The sequence below is a fragment of the Pezoporus wallicus genome, unplaced genomic scaffold (assembly GCF_028554395.1).
Source record: "Pezoporus wallicus isolate ANWC-B61680 ecotype Strahan unplaced genomic scaffold, APGP_CSIRO_Pwel_v1 contig_5767, whole genome shotgun sequence".
In the NCBI taxonomy this organism is placed as follows: Eukaryota; Metazoa; Chordata; class Aves; order Psittaciformes; family Psittacidae; genus Pezoporus; species Pezoporus wallicus.
In genome coordinates, this window is record NW_026640599.1 from 3,072,548 (window position 1) to 3,096,646 (window position 24,099).

At 39.9% G+C, this 24,099-nt stretch overlaps 2 protein-coding genes across 7 annotated transcripts in view; one reads left to right on the top strand and one right to left on the bottom strand.

Annotated features, from left to right (window-relative positions):
- TBL1X (transducin beta like 1 X-linked) overlaps positions 1–14,768 on the top strand; it is a 191,119-nt gene extending 176,351 nt beyond the window's left edge. For all 6 annotated transcript variants that reach the window (XM_057419448.1, XM_057419452.1, XM_057419449.1 and 3 more), the window contains 9 exons: positions 1,272–1,335; positions 1,432–1,529; positions 3,073–3,133; positions 7,332–7,453; positions 8,859–8,933; positions 9,852–9,979; positions 11,143–11,308; positions 12,100–12,201; positions 13,537–14,768. In XM_057419448.1, the coding sequence (XP_057275431.1) occupies positions 1,272–1,335; positions 1,432–1,529; positions 3,073–3,133; positions 7,332–7,453; positions 8,859–8,933; positions 9,852–9,979; positions 11,143–11,308; positions 12,100–12,201; positions 13,537–13,563 (843 nt within the window). In that variant the 3' untranslated portion in view covers positions 13,564–14,768. The remainder of the gene's footprint in view (positions 1–1,271; positions 1,336–1,431; positions 1,530–3,072; positions 3,134–7,331; positions 7,454–8,858; positions 8,934–9,851; positions 9,980–11,142; positions 11,309–12,099; positions 12,202–13,536) is intronic.
- Positions 12,106–24,099, bottom strand: part of GPR143 (G protein-coupled receptor 143) — a 31,951-nt gene continuing 19,957 nt past the window's right edge. The window contains exon 9 of the mRNA XM_057419457.1: positions 12,106–12,246. Coding sequence (XP_057275440.1) covers positions 12,239–12,246 — 8 coding nt within the window. The 3' untranslated portion in view covers positions 12,106–12,238. The remainder of the gene's footprint in view (positions 12,247–24,099) is intronic.

Below are 24,099 nucleotides of genomic sequence, written 5' to 3' on the forward strand. Positions count from 1 at the left end.
GTGCTTTAGAGAATTATTTTATGCTTTTTTCCTCGTTTTCATGATACTAGAAATGCCATCTGCCTTTATTATTTATTTAGAACCACAATATCATCATATTTCACCGTGAAATTTTAACACTGGTGATATTAAATCTGTTCTTCTCCAGTTTCTGTGATTTATGTTATAACAAGAAAGGTTATTTCTAGAGGCTGTATTCAGATTGTCCTTTGGAACAGAGGGTAGTAATCATCTCCCTTAGATTTAACCATCTAAACTAGTCATCTAGACTCCTTCTAAGACAGCAAAAATAGAAACATGTGCCCTCATCCTGGTATAATCTAGTGCAAATGGGATTGTGAATTACATGCCAGTGGTGGGTGATGCTGTTAATTATAGAGGGAGACTAGGTTACTCTCTTAAACTAACTCCTAATTTCTGGGTGTCTGGAGATGAATGGGGTGAATCTCACTTCTAAGCCAGGTGCTGGAATGTTTAAAGAAAATCCCAGCTCCAGTAGTACCTGTCTCACCAGATTGCAGAGTCAAGTTTCTTTTTAGTTATTCTCATTCTGGCCCAATAACTCCAGTATCGCTGGCTGCACAAGAAATACCCTTCAGTGAAGGACTCCTTCCAGCAGAATACATGTAATTTACTGATTACAATTCCTGGGATTTTTTTTTCTCCTATTGGGACCCATGAATACAGCTTTTCTCAAGATACTTGTCATGGTATTGGGCCTCTGAGCATGTGAGTGAGAGTCTGTGTTCACACAGCTAGGAAACAGCTTCTCGATAGCATTCTAGATAGCATTCTAGACAGCTTCTAGATAGCATTCAAGGTGTTAACCATGAGTTTTGGTGGCTTAGGTGTTTAGGTACTTCTTTCAGGTAGTGTAGGTGCAGGAATTTTAGTGAACTGGGATTTAGTCAGGGTTTAGGTGATCTGCTGATGTTTTGCAGACTTTTAATATCTAAGGCATATCTGTTATTTGGATGAATCCCCTAGAATCTTTTTTATCTTGTTTTCTTTTCCTAATCCTTTTGATTAAATTACTCTTATATGATGGTGTAGCCCAGTATTTCACAGTATGTTAGAGGGGTGTATTTCCTCTTTGATGTCTGCAGTAATAACCTATAGTTTAGATCATGGTATAATCTGTCTCAATGTGCGGGCTCAGAATTCCCTTAAATCACAATGCACAAACCTTAAAAAAGAGAGCAAATCAAAAAGGTTGGTTGAAACAGATTTCATCTAGTATTGACCTTTGCCATTTATATATATCCCAACAGAGTGATGGAACACTATTGGCTACAGGCTCGTATGATGGTTTTGCAAGAATATGGACAGAAGATGGTAAGTCAACATTTATTGTTCATAAGCATCAAACAGCAATGAACTTTAATTTGTCTTCTTTGTAAACAAATTGTAATAACTTTTTCTTTATTCCAGGTAACCTTGCAAGCACCTTAGGTCAACATAAAGGTCCAATATTTGCCCTGAAATGGAACAAAAAGGGGAATTATATTTTAAGTGCTGGTGTTGATAAAGTGAGTTTTAAAAATACATTATTCTAACATATGAATGTGCTTATTCAGTGAGCTTGTGCTGCTGAATTCCACAAGATTATTTTCTTCTCCTCCAGGCATCCTAGAGAGTTTAATATGTTTTAGTGGTGTGGATTACATTTTTGAGACGGGATAAATGTGTACTATTTTTATGTAAAAGATTTTACTTTAATGAAAAAAAAAAACCCACTCAATTTTCTCCCTGCCTAAAATTGTGTCTTAAATGAGCCTCAGTTAAGGGAAAAACTACTTTGCAGTACTTATGTTTGTAGTTCTATCAACTAAGTATTTCCAGGAAGGAAGTGATCTTAAAGATACTGCACCTTTTTAGCTCATTTAATTATTGAAACAGCTTTATGTGAATAAATTATATATGGCTTCCTATGCAAATATGCAAAAGTAAAAAGGCTTCCTATGCAAATAGGAACTCAAAAGCAAGCAAAACATAGTTACAGCTACGTGCATATTAAGAGATTAAAATTAATAGATGACTGATGATGATGAGCACAAATCCATTAAAACTGAAAGTGGAAAGTATACAGCACTCATGTTGCCTAACTTTCAATGTCTAAAACTTAGATGTGTATGTCGTCCTTGGCCTCCTATATAAAATTTGGAGAGAAAAACAGCATGGTTGCATGGCCTGTATTACAGTGCACTAACACTGCTTCTCTCCAGCAGCTGACAGAGAAGGTCTAGGGAAACTAGCTGAGGCTTGTACATCTGATTTGTAAACTAGATGAATCCACACATATATTTTCACATACTTTTGAAAATGAAAACTTAGTTTTATTCCTTTTGATACTGGTTTATATTCAGGTACAGTTGTCTCCCAGTGGTAGTTCCACTGTTGTGGCCAACTTAGATTTCCAGCAGTGATTCTTTCGGTCATCCATTATCAGCAAGATGAGGCATCCTTAATTTATTTTCTGGAAGCATGCATTCCCAATAAATTAACAATTCACTCAGAAGGTATTGTTGAGCTTTACACAGAAGTTGCTTGTGTGTGCTGTGAGTATGGATTAAACCTGTAGTAAGCAAATTACACCTTAGTCCATCCCATCAGAGTGGCAAGAAGCTTTATGTACTCTGCTGCTAGATAAACATTTCACTTGGTTTTTTAATTATTAGAGATGTAGTATCATGTTTTTTGGAATAGAATTCAACTTGCATCTTTGAAAAGGGGAAGAAGTTTTCTTTGAAGAAGGTAAAAGAAGCAGCTGTAACAAAATGCTTATTAAAATGTGTAGTGCTGTCTTCTAGCATAATTCAGAGAGAATGTGCCAGTCTTAGTAGTTATTTTACTTCCTCTTTAGGCATGATGCTTCTTTATCAACACTTAGATTATTATTCTGTAGTATTTGGAAGTGATTTCTGTTTTTTCAGCTGTTCAGCACACAAGGCTTTCTGCAGTCAATTTTATCAGTCCATTTTTTAGAATTGCTCCACAGTGAGGGTGCTCTTAGTTTGTTTTCTCTGAGCTGAACAATCACTCATCTTTTTTTCTCCCTTCCTTCGGATGCAGACGACAATAATTTGGGATGCTCATACAGGAGAAGCTAAACAGCAGTTTCCTTTCCATTCAGGTAATTTCTGTGTAACTATTATTAGTAAAATGAAATGCATTTTTTAATATCATCAGTATAATTTCTACTTTTCTAAAAAACCTGTCTGCCAGAGAGAAGTTTGAACTGCGTTTGCTGTGCATTAACTATCCTGAGTATTGTGGCTTGTGGGTTTATTCTTTTTTTTAGAAAGATGGGGTTCTGTGACAGTCAGCTTTGAAAGTCAAACTGATTCTAGGAGAGGATTTATACAGCACTCATGTCTGTCTAGCTGAATGATTCTGTCATTATTTATGTGCTTGAATAGTACCAAGTGGTGATTTATGAAGAGGCACTTAGAAGGAAGCATCTAGGATCTCTTCCAACTCTTTGTGCTCCTGTTACACTGAAGCTGACTTAAGACAGAAGCAGGTGGATCTCTCATGCAACTTGCATTCATCACTGCAAGAAGGTCCTCAGGAATTTCTTAGCTTTTAATTTTGACTTGAAGTTCTTCAGTATTTGCGTTTTCCAGTCATCAGAAGTCAGTTGCCACTTTCAATTTCAAGACCTTGCTGCACCAAAACCTTACTTGGGTGGTCATTTGTACGTCTGGTCTGCTTCAAGAAGACAGGAGATGTCTCAGATATTAAGTAATCTTGAATAACAGGCAATCACTTATATAATCTCAAACTCACCCGAGACTAGACTTGTAAAATGATAGCTGAATACATGATCCAAACTGGATTAAGTTGTCATAGTGAAGAATTTTTAAGGGGCATAGTCAAACAGAGTTTAAAACCACCAAAACATTTCAGATTCTGATGCTAGAAATGTTCATCTTCCTGTGTGTTCAGTGTAACTAATCCACTTCTAAATATAGCAGGCTTTCACAAGGTGCTTAATGGCTTAGAAAGGTGTATTTTACTACTAATTTTAAAACACTAATTTGAGCATGCTGTTCAGCTCAATTTCTAGCTGTTCTCATTCTCACATTTTCACAGATGTTACTAATATGCAGTAGCAATTGAAATGGTTATTCAACAGAAGACAGAGCATGTCCATGCTTATAGCGGATCCATACTCTGCATTTTTATCACTCATCTTTTCTCTTATTAATGCAACTGTCAGTTTGGAGGACTCATTGTCTGCTGACAGATTTTCTCACTGTGGCATTTATTCATATTTTCTCACTTTGGCTTTTATTTATCTATCAATCATAACTGTTCCACAAAAGCAAACTTTGCACTCTGTAGTGATATAGTTAATGAGACTGTTAAGCCTTCTGATCCCTAACTATTGATTTAAGTAGTTGCAGATTCAGGACTTGGATGCCCCTTCAAAATCATGTTCACTGACGTACAGCTGTCTTAGCAGTGAAGTGCATTAAGGACACCGCTCCATTCCCCTTTTAGCAAGCTGAATAGTTAACAACATCTTCCAATGTCCATTTGCATTAATAAACTTTGATAAAAATTCTTATTATGCTGTTTGTCATTGGACCATAAGACACCTCTGAAGAGGAGATGTGGAGGGGATAATTTTTGTTCTGGTTTGGGTTTTTTTGTTTGTTTGTTTTTTTGCATTATTTCAAATTGTTTTCATAGGGAAGTAAAGCAGTTAGTTGTTAAGGAAATTGCTGATACGTATATGTCCTACAAAAAGCCCCTTAAAATCAGCTGAAGTCATTGTCCTTACGTAAGTCTGAAGTCACAAAGACCTCACCTTGTCGTCTTTGCATCAGTTATTCACCAGAACAAACAGCAAATTCCTTTCCATATCTGGAATCTGAAAACCTTTTCTACACAAGGATTAAAGGTGGCATTTTAACAATTAAAAGTCTAGCCTAGGCAGAGTGCATTTCCTTTAACACACACTTGTGTGGTGTACTTTGCATACTTCAAAGAACTCTGGAGATAGTTGGCCTGGGAACAACATAATTTCTTTACTCTCAGCTGCTTTACAACAACTTACTTAGTTTATACCTGTATGGACAAAATTGTCATCTTAAAATACATGAGGAAGTCTCCTTTGTCTAGGTCTTGAAAAGCCTCTGTATCATTGCTGTTCCCATGTAACTTTTTTGTTTTATGGTCAAAATACTTACGTGGAAAAGTACCTTCTAGGGTTTCATTATTTTTTGCAAAACTATTAGTTATTATCGGGCATTTGATCAATATACATATTCACAAAGGTTATTTGTTTAAAATGGAGTGAAATAATCTCATTTTCACATATAGTGATAGATGTGGACTGATGTCTATTCATGCAAGAACAAATTGGTTAAGTGATACCATAAGAGGTATTTGAATGATCCAGTTTTAGACATGTAAGTGCTTCGAGTCACTCCCTGCAGTCACTTAACTCTTTCCCCTTCTGAGCCTCCAATTCTAAGTTTGCTCAGAAAAAGCTTAAATTAACTGATAATTATTGTAACACTCCTATTGTTGATATTTAATTTAGCTGCATTTTTTAAGGATTTGTTGCTGCTTTTATTAGATGACATTCTAATTGGTTTTATGCAATTGGCTAGTATACTGTGGGTTTGGAAACACTTTAGCAATTTGATTACTTGCATCAAACAACACTTTTGGTTGACATTTTATGTAGTTACTGATCCAGTAATCTTATGATTAAATATACCTGTAAATGAATCAGTATTAATTATCAACACTCCGTGATTCAAATTATGCTGCAATGCAAATCCATTGCTTTAGGTGCCAATAGCTCTCAGAAAATTACCTTTCAACGCATACATATCATACTATTAGCCCTGAAGGCATATTGCTATTAATAAAGATAGATTCCTGTTTGCTCTGAAACCGTAATACAAAGCTCACAGCATAAAAAGAAAGACAAGCAGGCAATTACAGGAACTTTACCATTTCCTGACCCCCATTCATGTTCATTGGAAAATTCAGAAGTAACCTGCTTTCCTCACACAAAGTTCCTTTATATTTCTTCAGTATCGAAATTCCTTACCTATCACAAAGAATTATTGAGCATTTTCATTAGTATTCTGAAAAATACTTGTATATGAGAAAATTTTAGTCCTCCATTCTCATTTAGGGAGCTACCTGATGGTTCGGAAGGTGGAACTCATTTTGCAGTTCATAAAAATCACAATAGAAAAAAACATGTTTAAGTATAATAGGCTTGACAGAACAGATATCTTTTCACCCCTTATTACAAAAGTATTTTTCTGAATGTATTTGAATATGGCATTTCTTAGTTACATTTTAAAGTTAAACTTCCCAGAAAGAGATTCAACTTTGCTTCATATATACTGGTCTCATTCTGGCACACTTGCTTCTTGCAGGAGTGTGCCGAGAATGAAGATTTCTGTATTTTAGCAAATCTTCTGTCATCCTCTGGAGGGCAGCTAAGCTCTGAGCAAAAAACAAGCAGCAGTCGTAGAAACAGAATGAAGCTGTATGTCGGGAGTACCTTCCTACACTAGAACATGCTTTTAGTCTACAGTGACATGCCGTAAAAGTTTGTTGGGGTTCTTCTTCACTCTTCTTGTAACGTGTGTGTTACACACAGGCCCTAGTTAAATGTTCATGTGCTAACTATGTACACGGTTTCATCAGTTTAGTCCTGGTTAATGCCAAACCTTCTACAGAAACTCATCCTCTCATTTCAGATCGGCTTGATCAATGTACCTATCTTAAATCAATCCCCAGCCACATTAAACCCTATTAGTGATCCAAGTGTCTGCACAGAATGATAGGTTTGTATCGGTAGTTACATAAAGCTAGTGGAAAGGAAGATGGCCACATGCTCCTTCGCTTCCCCATATACTGTGTCTGGCATTCACATGAACATTTTTTCAAACACAGCTGAAATTATCCATGAGGGCTTTGTTGGTTTTTTTCTTATTAGTTTTCTTCCAGGTTCTTCACTGAATTGGTTTACAAAGGAATGAATGATATAGAGTGGCCCAAGAAATGTGTGGCTGGGAGCAGGGAGGGTAGAGGTAGATTGTTTTGCCCCCTTGTATGTTACTTAACCCCAAAGGTTCTCATGAACACATGCCATGCAAAACATAGAGGTTGCCCATTGCAAGAATAAAAATAATTTGTGCCCTTCAAACAGTTTCTATCATCCCTGTAATTGGTTCTAGGTGACAGGCCAAGAGCTAGATTTTAGTCTGATCCACGTAAGTGACAGGATTAATTGGGATAGCTATTTCTTTGCTGTGTTCCCTGATGTTCCTTCCATTGTTTGCACTTCATAGCTCCTGCTCTGGATGTAGACTGGCAGAACAACACTACTTTTGCCTCCTGCAGCACTGACATGTGCATTCACGTATGCAGACTTGGCTGTGATCGCCCCGTTAAAACCTTTCAAGGACACACAGTAAGTTTAAGAAGTCAAAATGTTAGCAATGAAGTTGCAGCAGCATGTTGCAGCAGATGATGTGTTAGCGGGGTGTGTTCTAGCACCAAAGGTGTTACATCCCATTGCTTCCTTAAAACCATATTCTTTGGGAGTGATTCACTGCCTGTGAGAAGGGATAAACTGTTCTAAATCACCATAGGAAAAACTGCAGCTTAAACAGTGAGACTGTTTATATGTAGCATGAGCTGCAGACTAAGGGCACATTAATAAATATGATTTTGTTTTCCACTGGCTAATTTCCTTTAGTAAATGAGAACTATGAATAAGGAGAGAACAATTTATCTCCAGCCATTATTCAAGATGTAGAATCAATTTAATCTAATAAATTCTGTTTAAGATGTGTTTCCCTGCTCTTTTCCTGGTGGTATTTAATGACTGTCAAAAGCTAGTTTTTCTGGCTTTCATTCATGAGAAAACTGCTATCATATTCTGACCTGCAATTTAGAAATTAACTTCCAGGACTTGCTATCCTCCCCAGTGAGGTAAAGTTGTCCATTTGAAGACCTTTATCTGGTCTGTGGTTAAACTGATGTTTCATGACAGGTTGTACATTCCTAGCAAGTATATTCCTATATTCCTAGTATATGAAATGCACCATTTTGCACATGATCCAAATTTTTATTTCGAATGCCTGTATAGTTGCCTTTATATACTTTCCAGAATTGTTTTCTCTGAGAACCTGAGCCAATTTATTTTTTTGAAAAACAGTATTTCTCTTTATTAAATGCTTTTTTTCTCCATGTATATGACCCTCAAAAAAAGCGCAGAAAACTTACTGACTACCAACTAGGTAGTCAACTAGGCTTAGTTAATTACAAAGTGCTAGAAAGGTTGATAGATAAAGCATCATAAACTATTCAATATTCTGTCCCAGTTTTCATTTGCACATACATCTCTCTTTAGAGAGACCAGTACTGTTGTAGAACTGCAATACTAAGAATTATAAACACAGGACTTTACATCCCACCGGTATTTTCTATCTAAAATTTGTATCTCCAAGCTCTATGGAATATTAACCAAAGAAAAAATAATTTAGTGTTGTATCTTCAATCTGTGTGGTTTGAAGGTTTATTTAAATCTTAGCAGATGAAGAATGGGTATGAGAGACTTTGTGCTAGAACACATATCAAAAGACTGATTGTGTGTATTGTTCATGAACACAAAATGGTTACCATTTCTAAGTGACGCTTAAATACCCTGTTACGGAAGCAGCGCTGCTTTTCTTCACTCATAAAGCAACCGGGGCTCTAACTCATGGTTGAACTTGTTGCATGCGCAAAGCTTGAGTGCCCTCTGCTGGGTGCCCAGTACATTGCAGGTACCCGGAATGTGTGCGTGTTAATAAAACCACTCTTTATTTCAGAACGAGGTTAATGCAATCAAATGGGACCCATCTGGCATGCTACTAGCATCTTGCTCCGATGACATGACATTAAAGGTAATATCATTTCCATTCGTGCTGTTCAAAAAGTAAAGAGAAAAATTATTTTTTAATCATCTTCAGAATGACAGTACCGTATCATTTAAAGCTGTGCATGAACAATAGTTCATTTTGTCCCATAGTTCTTCAAGCCGGTCTAAAAGATTGAATGCAGAGAAGCAGCCAGTGGGAAAACTGAGACATCATATCCAAATAAGTGTTACATGATTGATGTCACTGTAACAGAAGAGTTCTAATTTTGATACACACATACATACACCTGCTTGCCTGTCAACAGAGGCATAATCCCTATTCTATATTGGTTATACTTTGAAAAGAAAATAAAAGAGTTTTCTTTCTCTTCAGTCTTCTTTTCTGAAAATAATTTCATTGGAGCAGTTTGATTTTATTTTTTTAAATAGCCTTGGATTAAGCAATGGAACACCACATATATATTCAGAGCCCACCAAAAATTTGAACTGGCCATGTAACACTGCATAAATAGCTGATAGTCTTGCATCATCTATGCTGTTAAAAACAAATGGGAGTTCAGGAGGAAAAGGAAAATTTTACTGGCATAAGAGAAAATTACTAGATTCTAAGCAGTTATTGAAACTTTCTTTTCTTTCTTTAAAATGACTGCTGTTACAACATGGGATGAAGTTAAACTTTTCTAAATAGAGTAATTTAAGCTTCTGTATTGAAACTAGAGTGACCGGCTGTGGGCAGTGCAGCAACTATTTAGTTCTTATCTATTGAATAAATGTTTTGCTCATTCCCCTAATGGGGTTAGTCTAATGTGTGTGCCAAACTGTTGCATTAATAAATTATGAATGTGGGTCGAGGTCTTGAACAAATGGTAAGAATAACATAGAACTGAAATAATTCAGCTGAGATCATGTTAGTAATGCTGCCATTTTTCCCTTTTGTAATTAGATTTGGAGTATGAAGCAAGATACTTGTGTACATGATCTTCAGGCTCACAGCAAAGAGATTTATACTATCAAATGGAGCCCTACAGGACCAGGCACCAGCAACCCAAACTCCAACATCATGTTAGCAAGGTAAGAAATACACCTCTTTCTGTTGCTGCCAGGAAGAAGGATCTTTCTGACTTCTAAGCATACTATCACATTGCCATCAACCTTCCTCCAGACAATTCCAGTAAAAAGTACTTGTAAAGTACCTGTATCCACCCATAAATCAGATGGGTGGATACAAAGGGAAAGGAGTCATACTTGAAAAAGGAAGAAGAAAAAGAAAGAACATCGGGTGGTGTGATACTTAACTTTCCATCTGCCTTGATAAAAGGATTCTAAATTTGGCATTGCACCTTCACATCTGGCCTCCGGCTTTTGAGAACGAAAGTACTTACTGAGGCAGCTGGCAGCCCAGTTAGCCAGTCAGAATGTGTTCTAACTAGGGTCATGCAACTCACCTGGGCAGAGACTTGACAACTCTTATAGCCTTGTTAACTAACAGAGAAAAGCTGAGATACTCTTTAAAATTCCACTTGAAAAATGTTCAGAATACATTGAGTTTAGGTAGTCCATTTACTTGTAGAATGCCAAATGATGGCAGTACCATGGGATTATCAAATTAGTTCATGGTATGTGCAGTTTAGGGAGGAGTTTTACTCCTTAGACTAGGAGTAGACAGGGAAGAACTTCACTTTCTTAGAGCTGTTCTTTTATTATCATTTTTAATACTAATTATTTCCTTTGCCTTTCTCTAAGCCCACAATTTGGGATTTAGATGGAGTGTAGCAAAAACCACCACTGAAACAAAGTGAAAAGAACCACAGTGCTAGGGAATTACAGAATGCTAATTCATTAAATAATGCAAATCCATTAGGAATAAGATCTCTCTGGAGCCATTTATCCTATTAATGACAATATATATTTGATCTTCCTGAATAATAGCAGGTAGAATCTCAAAAGGAGGGAGTTTGGGCCTCTAAGGGCTAGTGATCTGATCCTATATACAGCACACCTATGTAGACTCAAAGGGTCCTCATACAAGAATTCAGTTCTGTAGGTACAGTTCTTGTCATAAAAACTGTAAAGGCTGCAGTGCCTATTGGCTTTTCTGTTTGAAATGGTTTTTATTGCTTAGCCAAGGGAAAAAACAAAACAAAACAACTGCGTACTCTGAAGTTTACAGTATCAAACTACAAACTGATAAACATCCAAATTGAGACATGTTTGTGTTTGAATGCTTCTTGCAGTGCTTCGTTTGATTCCACTGTTCGGCTGTGGGACGTTGACCGAGGAGTCTGCATCCATACGTTAACAAAACATCAAGAGCCGGTCTACAGTGTAGCTTTTAGTCCTGATGGAAAATATCTAGCCAGTGGGTCCTTTGACAAATGTGTCCATATATGGAATACTCAGGTATTGTTTTGCTTCATGTGAAGCACATCTGGTTCAAATGACACATTAATAACAAAAGCTTAAATGGAAAATATGTGTGCCTTTGTAGCACATGGCCTGCCAGCCAAGGAGAACCTGATCATATTGACTGATACTAATCCCAGCAATAACAGTTGAGTCACTCAGGTGGAGTGAGGTGACTGCCCAGAACATTTCTGCTCAGGCTTCTTTGCGTACTAAAACACCTGGCATACAGTAAAATAGGTGCATTGTGATGTGCCATCAGCTTTATGAAGCAAAGACATGGATAGATTCTTAGACATAAGGGATACTTCTATTCAGTAACAAGCTCAAGCTGAGTTCAGTTGTGAGGCTGATGCACCTGGCTTATACTTTGTGATGAGAAGGTGAAAGATACAAAGAGTGTACAGGCTGGGGACTGGGGATATTCTGGGTAAATGTGGGACATCATAATTCCGCAGATTTAATTCTGTATACTGATGCTTCACAGCCAGAATTAACAATAAATTTTAGAGAAGATCACATCAGCCTAACTCCCCAAGCCTCTACTGTTACAGAGTTGACAAAAACCAGACATCTGACAATCCTGTAAATTGCTTTCTGGAGGAGCCTGTTTCTTTTCATTATCAGCAACCAGTTTCCTAATGTAGGCACCTTAGGGAGATGACCATAACTGGGTGATGTGATAGCTCCCTCTTGCCACCACTCTCTTCTTTTAATGTAGTGCCACACGACAGAGAAGAAGAGGTGAACTTCCATATCAAATCTTTGCATACTGTTTTGCTTTGTAGAGTGGAACTCTAGTACATAGCTACCGAGGCACCGGGGGCATCTTTGAAGTCTGCTGGAATGCTAGAGGAGACAAAGTGGGAGCAAGCGCATCAGATGGATCGGTAAGGAGCTTTACACATTGTAGATGCTGGATGGAGATCACTCTTCTAGAAAGCATCAACAAAAAACATACATGCCATATTAAGTCCTGTGGACAGAGCTGAAGGTGTAGGCAGCTCAAGACATAAATAAGTAGCTTTCTGTGGTATACTAAAAATGCTCCTGTTCTGAAAGGTTTGGCATACACTAGCAGGTGGTGTTCCTGTTGGAAATGAAGACTGTTTGTGGAACAGGTAAATGTTGCTGAAGATGGGAATGACTTTTAAATACACATTTGATAAGAACATCAGTAGTGTTGTTTCTATTGTTATTTATCTCAGCTGTCAATTTTTAATGAAGCTGAAGTCACAGCAGTCCATGCTCTAATAAACAGTTATCTTGGGGCTTTTGGAGTTTTATCCCACAGAAGTTTACCCTTGAATAGTACCAAAAGGAGCACTTTTTCAGCATGATGCCTAAAGATTTCATTGCATGGTAAAGGAAAAGTATTGCCATAGAGATAGATACTGATTATTCATTAATATTTTTCTTGTTAATGTTACTTTAAAAAAAATTCAATTGTAGCATGATCAGTTTGTGGATCATAGACTCATAAAATGGTTTAGGTTGGAAGGGACCTTAAATAGCATCTAGGTCCAATTGCCCTGCCACAGGCAGAGATACCTTCCACTAGAGCAGGTTGCTCCAAGTTCCATCCAACCTTGCCTTGAACACTGCCAGGGATGGGGGAGCCACAGCTTCTCTGGGCAATGCACAGATGTTACATATACTCTACAGCCTTTTAAAATAACTCTTCTACATGGCTGGCTGGCATAACTATTTAAAGCAGTACTTTTCAGCTGGTTTTAACAAAGGGTGCACCTATGACATGGTTCAGTTACTTGAGCTTAGTTGTGTCATCCGAGATGGTGCCTTGCCTGGCTTCAGCAGCCACTCCAAAGGGTCGCATGTCCACTCTCAGTCCTGTGTCATGCCTGCCAGGCCTGCATCTACTTTGGATATATTTCAGAAATGGAAGTGGATGCTGTATTTTGGCAACCAAAAAGAGCCCATAGTCTTATCTGGGATATGCCACCAAAATGTTTGCTTGTAATCCAATGAAAGCCCAGCTAAATGTCAGATGTATGGTTTTCAATGTCAAATGTACGGTTTTCCCTTGGGTTTTCTCCCCCATTGGTTTGTTCCCGTACTTGTGCGCATGCAAACAGGTACCCAATAGAGGCTGATTTGAGGCTGGTGAGTGTAACATACTGATCAGCTCTGTACAGGGCCGTATATGAATGGGACTTCATGTCACCTTCAGAAATGGTTCTTAATGCTGAGTCTTTTCTCTCCAGGTTTGTGTTCTAGATCTGCGGAAGTAAAAGTGAAATGTTTTAGAAGAAATTTCAAATGGACCAGCAGTGAATGTGTGGGGAGAAGCACTCTTCAAAACTATTCTTAACAGCTCCAGAACTGTACGAACTTGAACAAAGTTAGAGTGTACCGTGAAACGAACTCTCCCTGGCCACAGGTGTCTAGTATTTTGTCCGTAACCTTCATCGAGGAGTAAAACGCAGTCACTTCAGAGGGGGAGGGAATAGTTTTCACCTGGAACATTGAGCCTTGGAAGCATGAAGCCACCAGCTGGGCATTGCACTGTTTGGTTTGCGTCTGAGAACTTGCTCTGATGGCTGGGGAAAAAAACAAAAAAACAAAAAAAAAAAAAAAAGAAAAGCTGTGCCAAAAAAAATTAATAAAAGAAAAGGAAAAAAAAAAGAAAAATGCTGTGATAAACCAAAAGGGAAAAAAAAAATCCTCCTCCATGCGGTGTTGTATTTTTTCCTTCCAATTTGGACACTACAGTTGCTCTCCCAAAGGACGTTCAAAGACCAGTTTGTACTGATGAAATGCTCAACTTTGTAATCACAACACTTTCTATTTTCTAGACTACTTTTTTTGTTCAGTGTTTTTTTCTATCAGCTGGAATATTACAGCCTGGAGGATCCCAGGCTTAGGATGAACCTTTTGTTTTCCTTTTATTTCTCCCTTCCAATCCCAGCTTCTCCTTCCTCTTTTTCTCCTCTTTCTTCTTACCCTTTTGTTGGTTTTTTTTTGTTCTTTTTTCCCTGTATGCCCATAGTAGATGCAGCCAGGTGGACATGACAATGAAAATTTTTGACAGACTGCTTCTCCTCTCTTCTCTCTTCCTTTCCCTCTCTTTCTCTCCATTTAAAAGGAAAAAAAAATCCTCCATGCTTCAGATCTTAGCGTCTCAAGGGCACTTTCAGCAAATTGTGTAATAAGTGCTTTATATAAGAATGCAGTGCTGGGGAAGATTTTTACAGGAGAAAGATGACTTTTAACAGAAAGAACCCAGTGTATTTTTGGAAAAAAAATATTTTTTATGTTAAACAGTTTTAAAAGCCTAAAATGGCCACCAAATGTAGACCAGTTGTGTAATTCAAGCAAAAAGAATGACACAGTCCAAGGAACATGAAAGGTGCAGTATCCTTTTTCTCTTGTCTCTCAGAAAGTGCTCTAAGAAAAAATGCCATTTGATACAATAAATGCCAGTCATTTACTAAGAGTCCTCTTCCAGCAGCCAGCCATTTATATGCAGTCTCGTTTCATTTTTGTGACTGTTTGGTGTTGTACACTTATTAAAAGGGATACATAAGTCTGAGACTATAAATACAGCATTCATTTTCTTGAGTCCATGCTTTCATTTATTCGCAGTAACCAGGGGAAAATGTTTGTGTATCTTCTTTCTGTTAGAGGTAGCTCAAATTTCATACAGAACATGGGACTGGCTGCCTATGGCTTTGCTGAGCAATGCTGTCCTCCACTACTCATCCTACTCAGCTTTTTCTATTCCAGTGAGTCAACTGGATTTTACCACTGACTTCAGGAGACCAGTTGAACCAAGATACATTCACTGCATCTGTCACAGCTGAAAAATGGACTCTTGCCAAGCTCCTCTCCATCCACGGTCAGCACAGACCTAGAAGCAGGCTCGTGCACTGCATCTGGCAGTATGTGGTGCTGCCCTCACCCTCAGCTGTACGTGTACTCTGTGCTACAAGGAAACATCTGGATCTGTGCTTTTCTCACTTTTCTGCTCACTGCCCAGACAGGTTCAGCTTTGACGGTGTCCTCAGTGTGGTGCTCAGAAGACAACATAGGACTCTCCATTAGGTGGGGACATGATAAAGGATGTCTAAATTCTGTCTCAACATACGCACCACTTAAAGTTGTAGTGGGTGAAATGAGTGGAATGGCAAGAAAGATTTCCGAAGCACCAACCTATTCACTTCAGACAAGATTTCCCTGCTGCAAGCTAGACGTGGCAGTGATGCCTGCTGAAGACTGCATTACTCTTAAGAGCTAACACTGGATGCCAAGAAGGATGCACAGGCAGAGTGTACAGAAAATGCTGTAAGCTATGAAGCAACTTGGGGGGGTGGCAGCCATTACTTAGACAAATCTTCAAAACTGGCCAAGTGAAGGAGGAGTGTTCTCTAGCCCCCAGACTAGGCCAGTATTTGTAGGAGAGAGAAAAACAAGCAGAGAACGGCCTTAACATCATGTAGTACCTTCCTGCCTGAAGTCACTGTTTCCCTAACACAGGCTCTTCCCTTTGATCTGACCACAGCTGTTGGAAGTGGTGATGTGATGTGATCTGAACAACAAACATAAAACCAGAGCCCTAGGACTGAACTGGTGGCATAAGACCTGCCAAGAACCATGGCATTATCATGGCATCATGGAATCTGTATGGCATTTCTTCTCCTGTGTTTTCCTTTCTTTATGCTTGTATCTGTACAGTATCTTAGTCCTTCCAGTAGAACTAGCCACTGCCAGCTTCGGCTGCATTTCTTAGAGATACATTTGGAAAGGAGACAAGAATGAAAAGAAATAACTCTTAGGTTACTTAATCCTGAGGTGAAAACAGTTACATGGGATTTTGGTTACTAATGACAGGCTTCTTTGTAATTTATATCAAAGAACTGGACCCTGAAAGGCATCAAGGATTATTTTTGATGTTGAATGCATTTATGTATTGGTTTTAATTTTCTGCTCCAAGAACATGGGCTGTAGATAACCACATGGCAGTTTTGTACTGGTTTATAACCATGTGTACCTACTGATTTAAAGTCGCTACTCAGAAAAAAAGACTCCTTGTTCAAAGAGATACTTGAATTTGAATACAAAGGTTTAATGTGGTTTTACAAAGCATGGTTGGGCCAATGGTTTGGTTACAGTCATTGTGTGTTAACTTCCTATGCTGCTTTTGGTGGCATTTCTGAGAGTAATACACAGAAGTTCCTGGGCTGTAGGCAGCGGGGGGCAGCGCGGATGGGCCCTGGCCTTGCCTCTGTCCCTTGAGCAACGACTGAATAGACCAGACCTCAGGATTTGAAGAGACGAGGTTGCTCAGTTCGAGTTCAATGACACCGTACTGCTGGCTGGCTACAGGGACCATGTCTCATGGTTGTTCCTGGGATAGCTACTGCAAATAACTTGTCAGTGTCTGTGATGCCCGTTTCTTTTTCATTTTCCTGTGTTTCTTTGCCTACCTACATGGAGGTAAGAAGCCAAGAGAAACAAGAATTTGAAAATCAGATGGTTTGCAAAGCCTGTGTGTGAGAGGCTCCGGAGAGTTTTCTCTACAGACCATCAGATTAGAAAGCAGCATATGTGAGAAGCTAAGGAAGTTTGCCTTTCTTCCCCTCCCCAAGACCCTAAAGACATAATCCTCAGAGATGCTGTAGTAGAGAGTTTCCAGCTGAAGTGAGGGCATCTGTTAAGGAATGCTGAAGATGTAGCTGTGAAAGTTAATCGTAGCCTAAGGAGCTGGTTTCTTTAGGAGGTGGGCAGTGGGAGAGAAGCTTTTCCAGGCTGTACTTCGATGTGGATATCTAAGCCTATGCCCACAGAACTGCCCTCGTGGGAGCTCTCACTTTCCTCCACTGGGCATCCCCTGGCTTCCCCGTGACCGAACAGCAGGAAGCACCAGGCTGATGGATATCATCTTTTTCATGCAACATTTTTGATTATTTTTTCCTAGTTCTTCGTAACAGAAGAGAAATTGAGAAACCGAAGTGACCAAACAGGATTCTGAAGCCATCCAAGGATTTTTTGGGTGTTTGTCATTGCTGGCTGTCTGGAACTGGCCTGGAAGTGAAAAAATGGTTCTGAAAAACCACACGATTTCTGTGGGTTAGAAGGATACTGAATCTTTTATGTAGAAAACACTGGGTCCCTTATGGGGCACTAAAGGGCCTGACTTACAGGGTTATACACACATTAACCCCATGCTACATCTTAGAAATTTCCTTTTAATTTGTTTAAAAAAAAAAAAAAGAAAAAAATTGCTAATTTTAGAGCCAAGTGAAGTGCACTTTGTCAAATGTAAGGGTCTGCTTTGTTTTGGGGTTTCTTTTTCTTTCCCCTTTTTAATTTTTCCTCCTTTTTTTCCTCTTTTTGCCTTTTTAAAAGATGTGGTTCTTTGTCAATTGCAGAAATGTTCTTTCAGCCACTCACTGAAATTCTGAATTCTGGCTTCTGCAGTTTTTATTGTCTGTGTCAGACTTGCAGCCAGACTTGGTTCTCATTTCAGCATTTCCCAGGTTCTGTTGAAACAACATCCATCCTTATTTTGTTTCTCCCCACCCACACTTTCTTCAAATTCACCTTGTGTATTGTAGCTCATTTGTTTTAAGGAGAGAATCAACAGATCATATTCAGTGTCTTGAATAAATTGCTATATTTTGATATTAGAGAATTCTGTGCGTGTTGTTCCTTATTCTTTTCTGGCTATTTTGCATCCTGCGCTTAAGAGCTGGGGTTGAGTGACTAATCTATAACGTGGTATCATGATTTCCAGGGTTGCCTGGCCCACAGGAAAGATTATGGCCATGGGTTCATAGGGTTTTGTAATACACAAGGGCATTGAGGCTTTATCCTCTCAATTTTCTTTATTACAGATGACCACAAATACCACCATTAGCAAGTATACCTATGATCAAGAAAGCAACTGCATATATATGTATAGCAAGTTATTATAAAGTAGAATCTGCAAGTGATAGTAGAGCAACAATCTATAATATAGGAGCAGTTAATTATAGCAACAGTGGATTGTAGCAGCACCCAATAATAGCTATGAAGTGTGTGTGTATGCACATATATACATGTATATATTACAGGTTACAACAAAGTTACTACTAATGAAACAAACCAATTTGTAGCAGCAGATACAATGGATTATCTCATGTGCTTAGATGCACCAAGCCCATTCCTCAGATCTGGAAAGGGCACCAACCATCCCAGAGATGGGAGGACAAAGCAGATAGGCCCCAGGCGTGGGCTCCATGAGGGAACAAGGGAACAACAGGTAGAGTCATAGGGACATAAGAGGGTGTAGGATGCCACCGTTTTGAGCAGCCAGCAGATGCTTTTAGCTTCTGGGTTTCACCTAGGACAGCTAGCAGATGATGATTTCTGTTCTCTCAGACCAGTGTTTATTTTTCAGGACTTTTCCTGTTCTTGCAGTTAGAAGAGCCAATGTCAGTTACCAACTCTTGCTTTCTCAGGGTGTTTTCCCCTTTTTCCAGCCTCCTTGGTTTTGTGCTCATCGAGGGTGTCTCAGGATGTCTCTGGTTTCTAGGTACCCAGCTGCACTTCAAAGATGCTTGCTGTGCTTCTCAAGGATGCTTCTGGGTCCCAGGCTCACAACACCCAGGCTAGCAGACAATTTCTCTCTCAGTATTTCAGCTGACGTCTTCTGTTCAGTACTTTTTCCCTTCAACCAGGTCACCTGTATGGCTGCTCACATCACATGCTTATTGTTCAGTTTTATTCTCCCACCACCACTGATGCATTTATTGGAAACTTACACAGCTTGGTAAGGAACCAATTGAGTTGAACTAAGTCACTTTTAAAAAGGTTCCTTTAAAAAGTTTCCTCAAAAGGAGGTTTCTCCACATAAAAAGTATTGGACTGTCGTTCTGATCAAAATAAATTAATTTTTCTTTAAGCTAGGAAGGTTTAAATTCACCCTTGCTTGAGCAGATGGAGGTTTTTTAAGCACTTCAGGGTATTCCAGCTGGTGCAGCAGAGTCACAGTCATCCCCTCTGGCAGGAAGCTCCCATGTGAACCATCTCAGAGCTCTTTCTGCTTGAGCCTCGTGTCACTGGCACCTCAAAGGACACTGGGGGGAAGGGGGGGGGGGCGGGGGGGAGCTTTATGTTTGGTGGGTTTTAACTGGGTTTTATTCTACTAACTGGTACCCATAGTACTCAGTGGGGAATTAAACATGAAACATGGGGGTTTTGCCTTGGGACAATGTAATGTAACATGCTGCCCCCGTTCACCTAAGTAAGTCTGAAAGATTGTGAAAACCCTTCAAAAGGAATTGCCACTCAGATCAAACAGTCTTTTCTGTCACATCATCTCATTTTTAGGTGTTTAAGGACCTAGAGCATTAACTTAGGATTGATGTACAACATTTGGGAAGACTCAGATGCTAGAGAAACTGATATGCTGTTGATGAGCACCTTACCATGTCATTAAGTACTCAAAAAGAGGAAGTAATGCCCTTCCATGCCACTTGTCTCAGTTCATGCTCTGAAGTTTGCCCAGCATTAATACACAATTAATTCCCTGTAACTGTACAAGCAGTAGGACAAATACGTTTGTTCAGGTCCCACAGGACCAGGAACCAGAGCGGTCTTCATAACAAAATAACATGAGAGCTAAGGAGGCAGCCACAAGGGACTACAGCTTTAATAGGTAGTACTGTATAACAGCTTTCACTTTACCTGCTTCTTAAACACTATTTTCAGTCATGTCATTTCCAGGCACGTTTCAAGAAAATGTGGGGCTGTCAAACAAAATTGTAGTTTAGATTTCCTTTATTTATCCTATAAATATTTATTTAGTCCATAAAGTATCTGATAGCTGCATTGAGCAGTCCTAAACACTTGCTTCTCACTTCTGTCAGCCTGCAATACAATAAACAGGTATTTGTTAGCTCTGTTCTGGGAAGATGTAATATTGCAGCATCTCACGCAAAATCCCTTAGTTCCCTGCCATCTTTTTATGTATCTATACCCACCAAGGGACAGATTAGCTTCATCCATTAAGAGCCTATGCAATTTCATATCTAACCTCCATGGTACAAAAAGTAATTTTTAAAGCTTTGAAGTCTCTTACGTGAAGAAACGACTCACTTGGCAAGGAATTTATCATCCCTGCTGACTCCCTTCCCAACAGGAAGGAAGATCTTTGCTTCCTTAGAGATGATAGGTTTTTTCTATTTCCTTTCAAATATAGTCACAAAACCAAAAGAATACAAAACCTAACCACAGGAAAGCAGCTATATCCTCTTTTCTTGCTTCAAGGTCTGACATCTTCTGCTTATACAGAAGCAGCCTTGGCTTCACTGTGTAAATCATTCAATATATATCTCAATAATAAGCTCAAGAAAATATTCTGCTCACCCCTTTCCAAGCCCTTTTCATTAAGTACGGGACAAAGTTGGCATGCTTGTCCTTCACTGGAATAATTCAGCACAGTAAGAAACGCACCACAAACGAGAATGGGTTTAGGTGTGAAGCACTGCCATCTTGCACTTCCAAAATGGAAATCTATCCCTCTAGGCTCCTGAAAATCTGCACTGTCAAGGGAGCATCACGTCCCTGCACGCTGTGTTGCAGTTCCTGAAAAACTGATCCTTTTCTTCAAGGGAAAGACAGGAAGGCCAAAACCTTAGAACGGTTTTTGAGACTTTCTGCAATCCTTCCAGCTACAGTGTCCTGCCCACTGGACTGAAAGCTGCCGAGAGACCTGCAGAGAGCACCCTCAGTGTGCACAGAATCACAGAATCCTGAGAGGAACAGAAACCTGACGGGGAATGTCCACAGCATGGTGCTGCTGTCTTTTAAGTCCTGGACAACCGCTGCATGTCAGCTTCATTCCCAGAAGCTACTTTGGGGATAATAGTGAGAAATTCCTGTGCAATCAAATGACCGTGTCTGATCATTCCACCCGGGCACCTTCCTCTATGGAGAATGACACAGGCACAGAGCCTGTGGTGCAGTCAGCCCACACAGACAGCCCTTGTGGGTTTTTTTTCTTACCCACATTAAAGGTCCAGGTCTCATGACTTGATCAAAGACTACAGATCAAAGCAATTAAAAAATTATCAACCCTTTCTAATAGCCAACTTTTAGAACTGGATTCCTACCCGGGCCTGCTCAGTACAGAGACATTGCTGAAGGCTGGAGTAACATCTATAGAAATCTTTTCACAGACATCAGCTTTTTTTTAGCAGAATATCCTAGATATGGGTAGAGAGGTTCAAAAACATGTCAATACAGGAAAAAAAAATAAATAAAGATGCTCTGGACTCTGTGCCAGAGTCTGCAAAATATTGACAGATTCCGGTGTATTTCTCCAGGTTCAGAATTTCAGTTTCCAGTTTGGAAATTGAAGGTGTTGGTGTGGGAAAAGTCAGCATTTTTCATCATTGCAGCAGCTCTACCAGCCCTCCTGAGACTGGGGAAGATTTACTGCCCACATCATTGAAGACCCCTCCCAACAAAGCCTCCCATTCCTACCAATACAAACTAGCACATCTCTGCCTGTTCTCTTGTTTCTGCAGTGTCAGAGAAACAAGCAGAAATTATCAGCACTCGGGTGAGGAGAAAGGGCATAGTCTGCGCACAGCTCTAAGCTGAGAATATATCCCACAGCTTTCCCCGCCAAACCTTACCTAAAATTTACCTTTAGAAAAAACACCAAAACCCTGACCCATTTCTTAATCCAAATCTGTTCCAGTGTCATACAACTATGGAATCAACTAGGTTGGAAAAGACCTTTAAGGTCATCAAGTCCAACCATTACCCCAGGACTGCCAAGATCAGCATTAAACCAGGTCACTAAGGGCTTCATCTACACAGGTTTTGAACACTTCCAGGAATGGTGACTCCACCACTTCCCCGGGCAGCCTGTTCCAATGCCTGACCGCCTTTTTGGTGAAAATGTTTTTCCTAACATCCACTCCGAACCTTCTCTGGTGCAGCTTGAGGCCGTTACCTCTTGTCCTATCGCTTGTAACTTGGGAGAAGGAACTGAACCCACAGCAGCACCTCTAGCAGGAAAGAAAACAAAAATAATTGTATTACATATTGCCACTTGGTCACTGCTTTCCACTGGGACAGCAGCAGCAGCGACATGGGCACCTGCATGTCCCACCACCCTGCTCCCTGTGGGAGGATAAATGTGTTTAAAAGAGAGGAACAAGTCTCAGACCCTTGTGGCTGCCTGTGAGTCTTCAACTCACGCACTTGTGCTTTTCACGGGTCTCCAGTTATTCTACATCAGCCTCATTACCACTGAAGTCATGGAGCTCACTAGCATCAGACCCCAGCAGTCAAAGGAGAAATGCCTCTACTGCATTTAAGGATATTTACTTAAACGTCTTTAGTCTTTGGGAAAAAAAGTATTTTGTTAATGTAGATGTGATTTATTTTTTCTTTTATTTTATTCTTTTATTCTTTTCTTTTATTCAGACATTACATTGAAGGAATCTAGGTATGCCAGCTTTCAGACTGTAAAATCCCAAGAATTTAGGAAAAAGCCTCCTTATCTAGCCTGTGCCATATTGTTCTGGGTGTAATTGCATTCCTAGGAGATGGCTGACTGCCTGACATGAGGCATTAGCAGAGCTGGGTTGTTACCCAGAGTACTTAGCATGGCTGGGGGAATGCCTCTCATCCTTGGCAAGTCCTGTCTGGTCCCTTGAGGACAGAGCTGGTGCGAAGAATGCTGTGCTCCCTGTCACCCTGTCACATGGAGGCGCATGACCAGGGGCACGGTGGGAGAACATCCTTTCATTGCCACATAAAATGTGGTGCTCCCTCAAGTGCTTTAGCCTAAAGAGAAAATTGTGGTGTTGCTTTTCTTCCTTTTCCTCAAGGAAATCCATTCAAGATCTGCTGTAGCACGCAAAGAAGCAGATGCTATCATGTGGCTACAGCTGCAATGAATGGCTGCCAGTGTGTTCATGCTGTCCTGAGCCTTGGTGCCCTCTAAAGGGAGAGGACTCTGCAAGGAGAACCCAGCTAACACAGCAGGTTCCTCACATTGCACAAGAAACCCTGCTGCATTGTTTTAACCCCTGACTTTAAAACCTACCTCTTTTAATAAGCAGGATAAAAGAGGTCACATTTGATTTTACATATTTTCAAGACTTCAAGAGGCTTACAGATGCATAAATGGGTGGTTATCTCAACAAAAGCAGCTGGAGAGCAGGTATCCAAGGCCTCCATTTACCCTCTGAGTCCCTCTTGGCTATGCTGTATGAAAGCATTCAGTAGGTCATGGGTGGCAGAGGAAAGTTGGTGAAAAACTAGGGCAGGACAAGGCTTCATTGACACAGGTTGTCTTTGTTAATAGACGCGCCATCATCCTGCTTTCCAAAGGGAGGAACCCCTTAGGGAGAAATCCTTCACTATGAGGGTGGTGAGGCACTGGAAGAGGTTGCCCAGGGAAGTTATGGATGCCCCATCCCTGGCAATGTTCAAGACCAGGTTGGATGGGGCTTTGAGCAACCTGGTCTAGTGGGAGGTGTCCTGCCCACGGCAGGGGGTTGGAACTAGACGATCTTAAGGTCCCTTCCAACCCTAACTGTTCAGTGTTTCTATGATCTCAATCTGCCACAGCTCTTCTCCAACCCATAAGACCCAGTTTCCTTCCCACAGAAGTGGGGAAGGCTGCTTGAATCTCATCCCAGTACAACACCAGCACACAAAAAGAAACCCATGGTCTCCTCAGGAATCACCACTCATGACAGGACACAGCCACATGCAGTAGTGAGCTGCCTCATTGCCAGTCTCCCCTGCTCAAGGTGCTG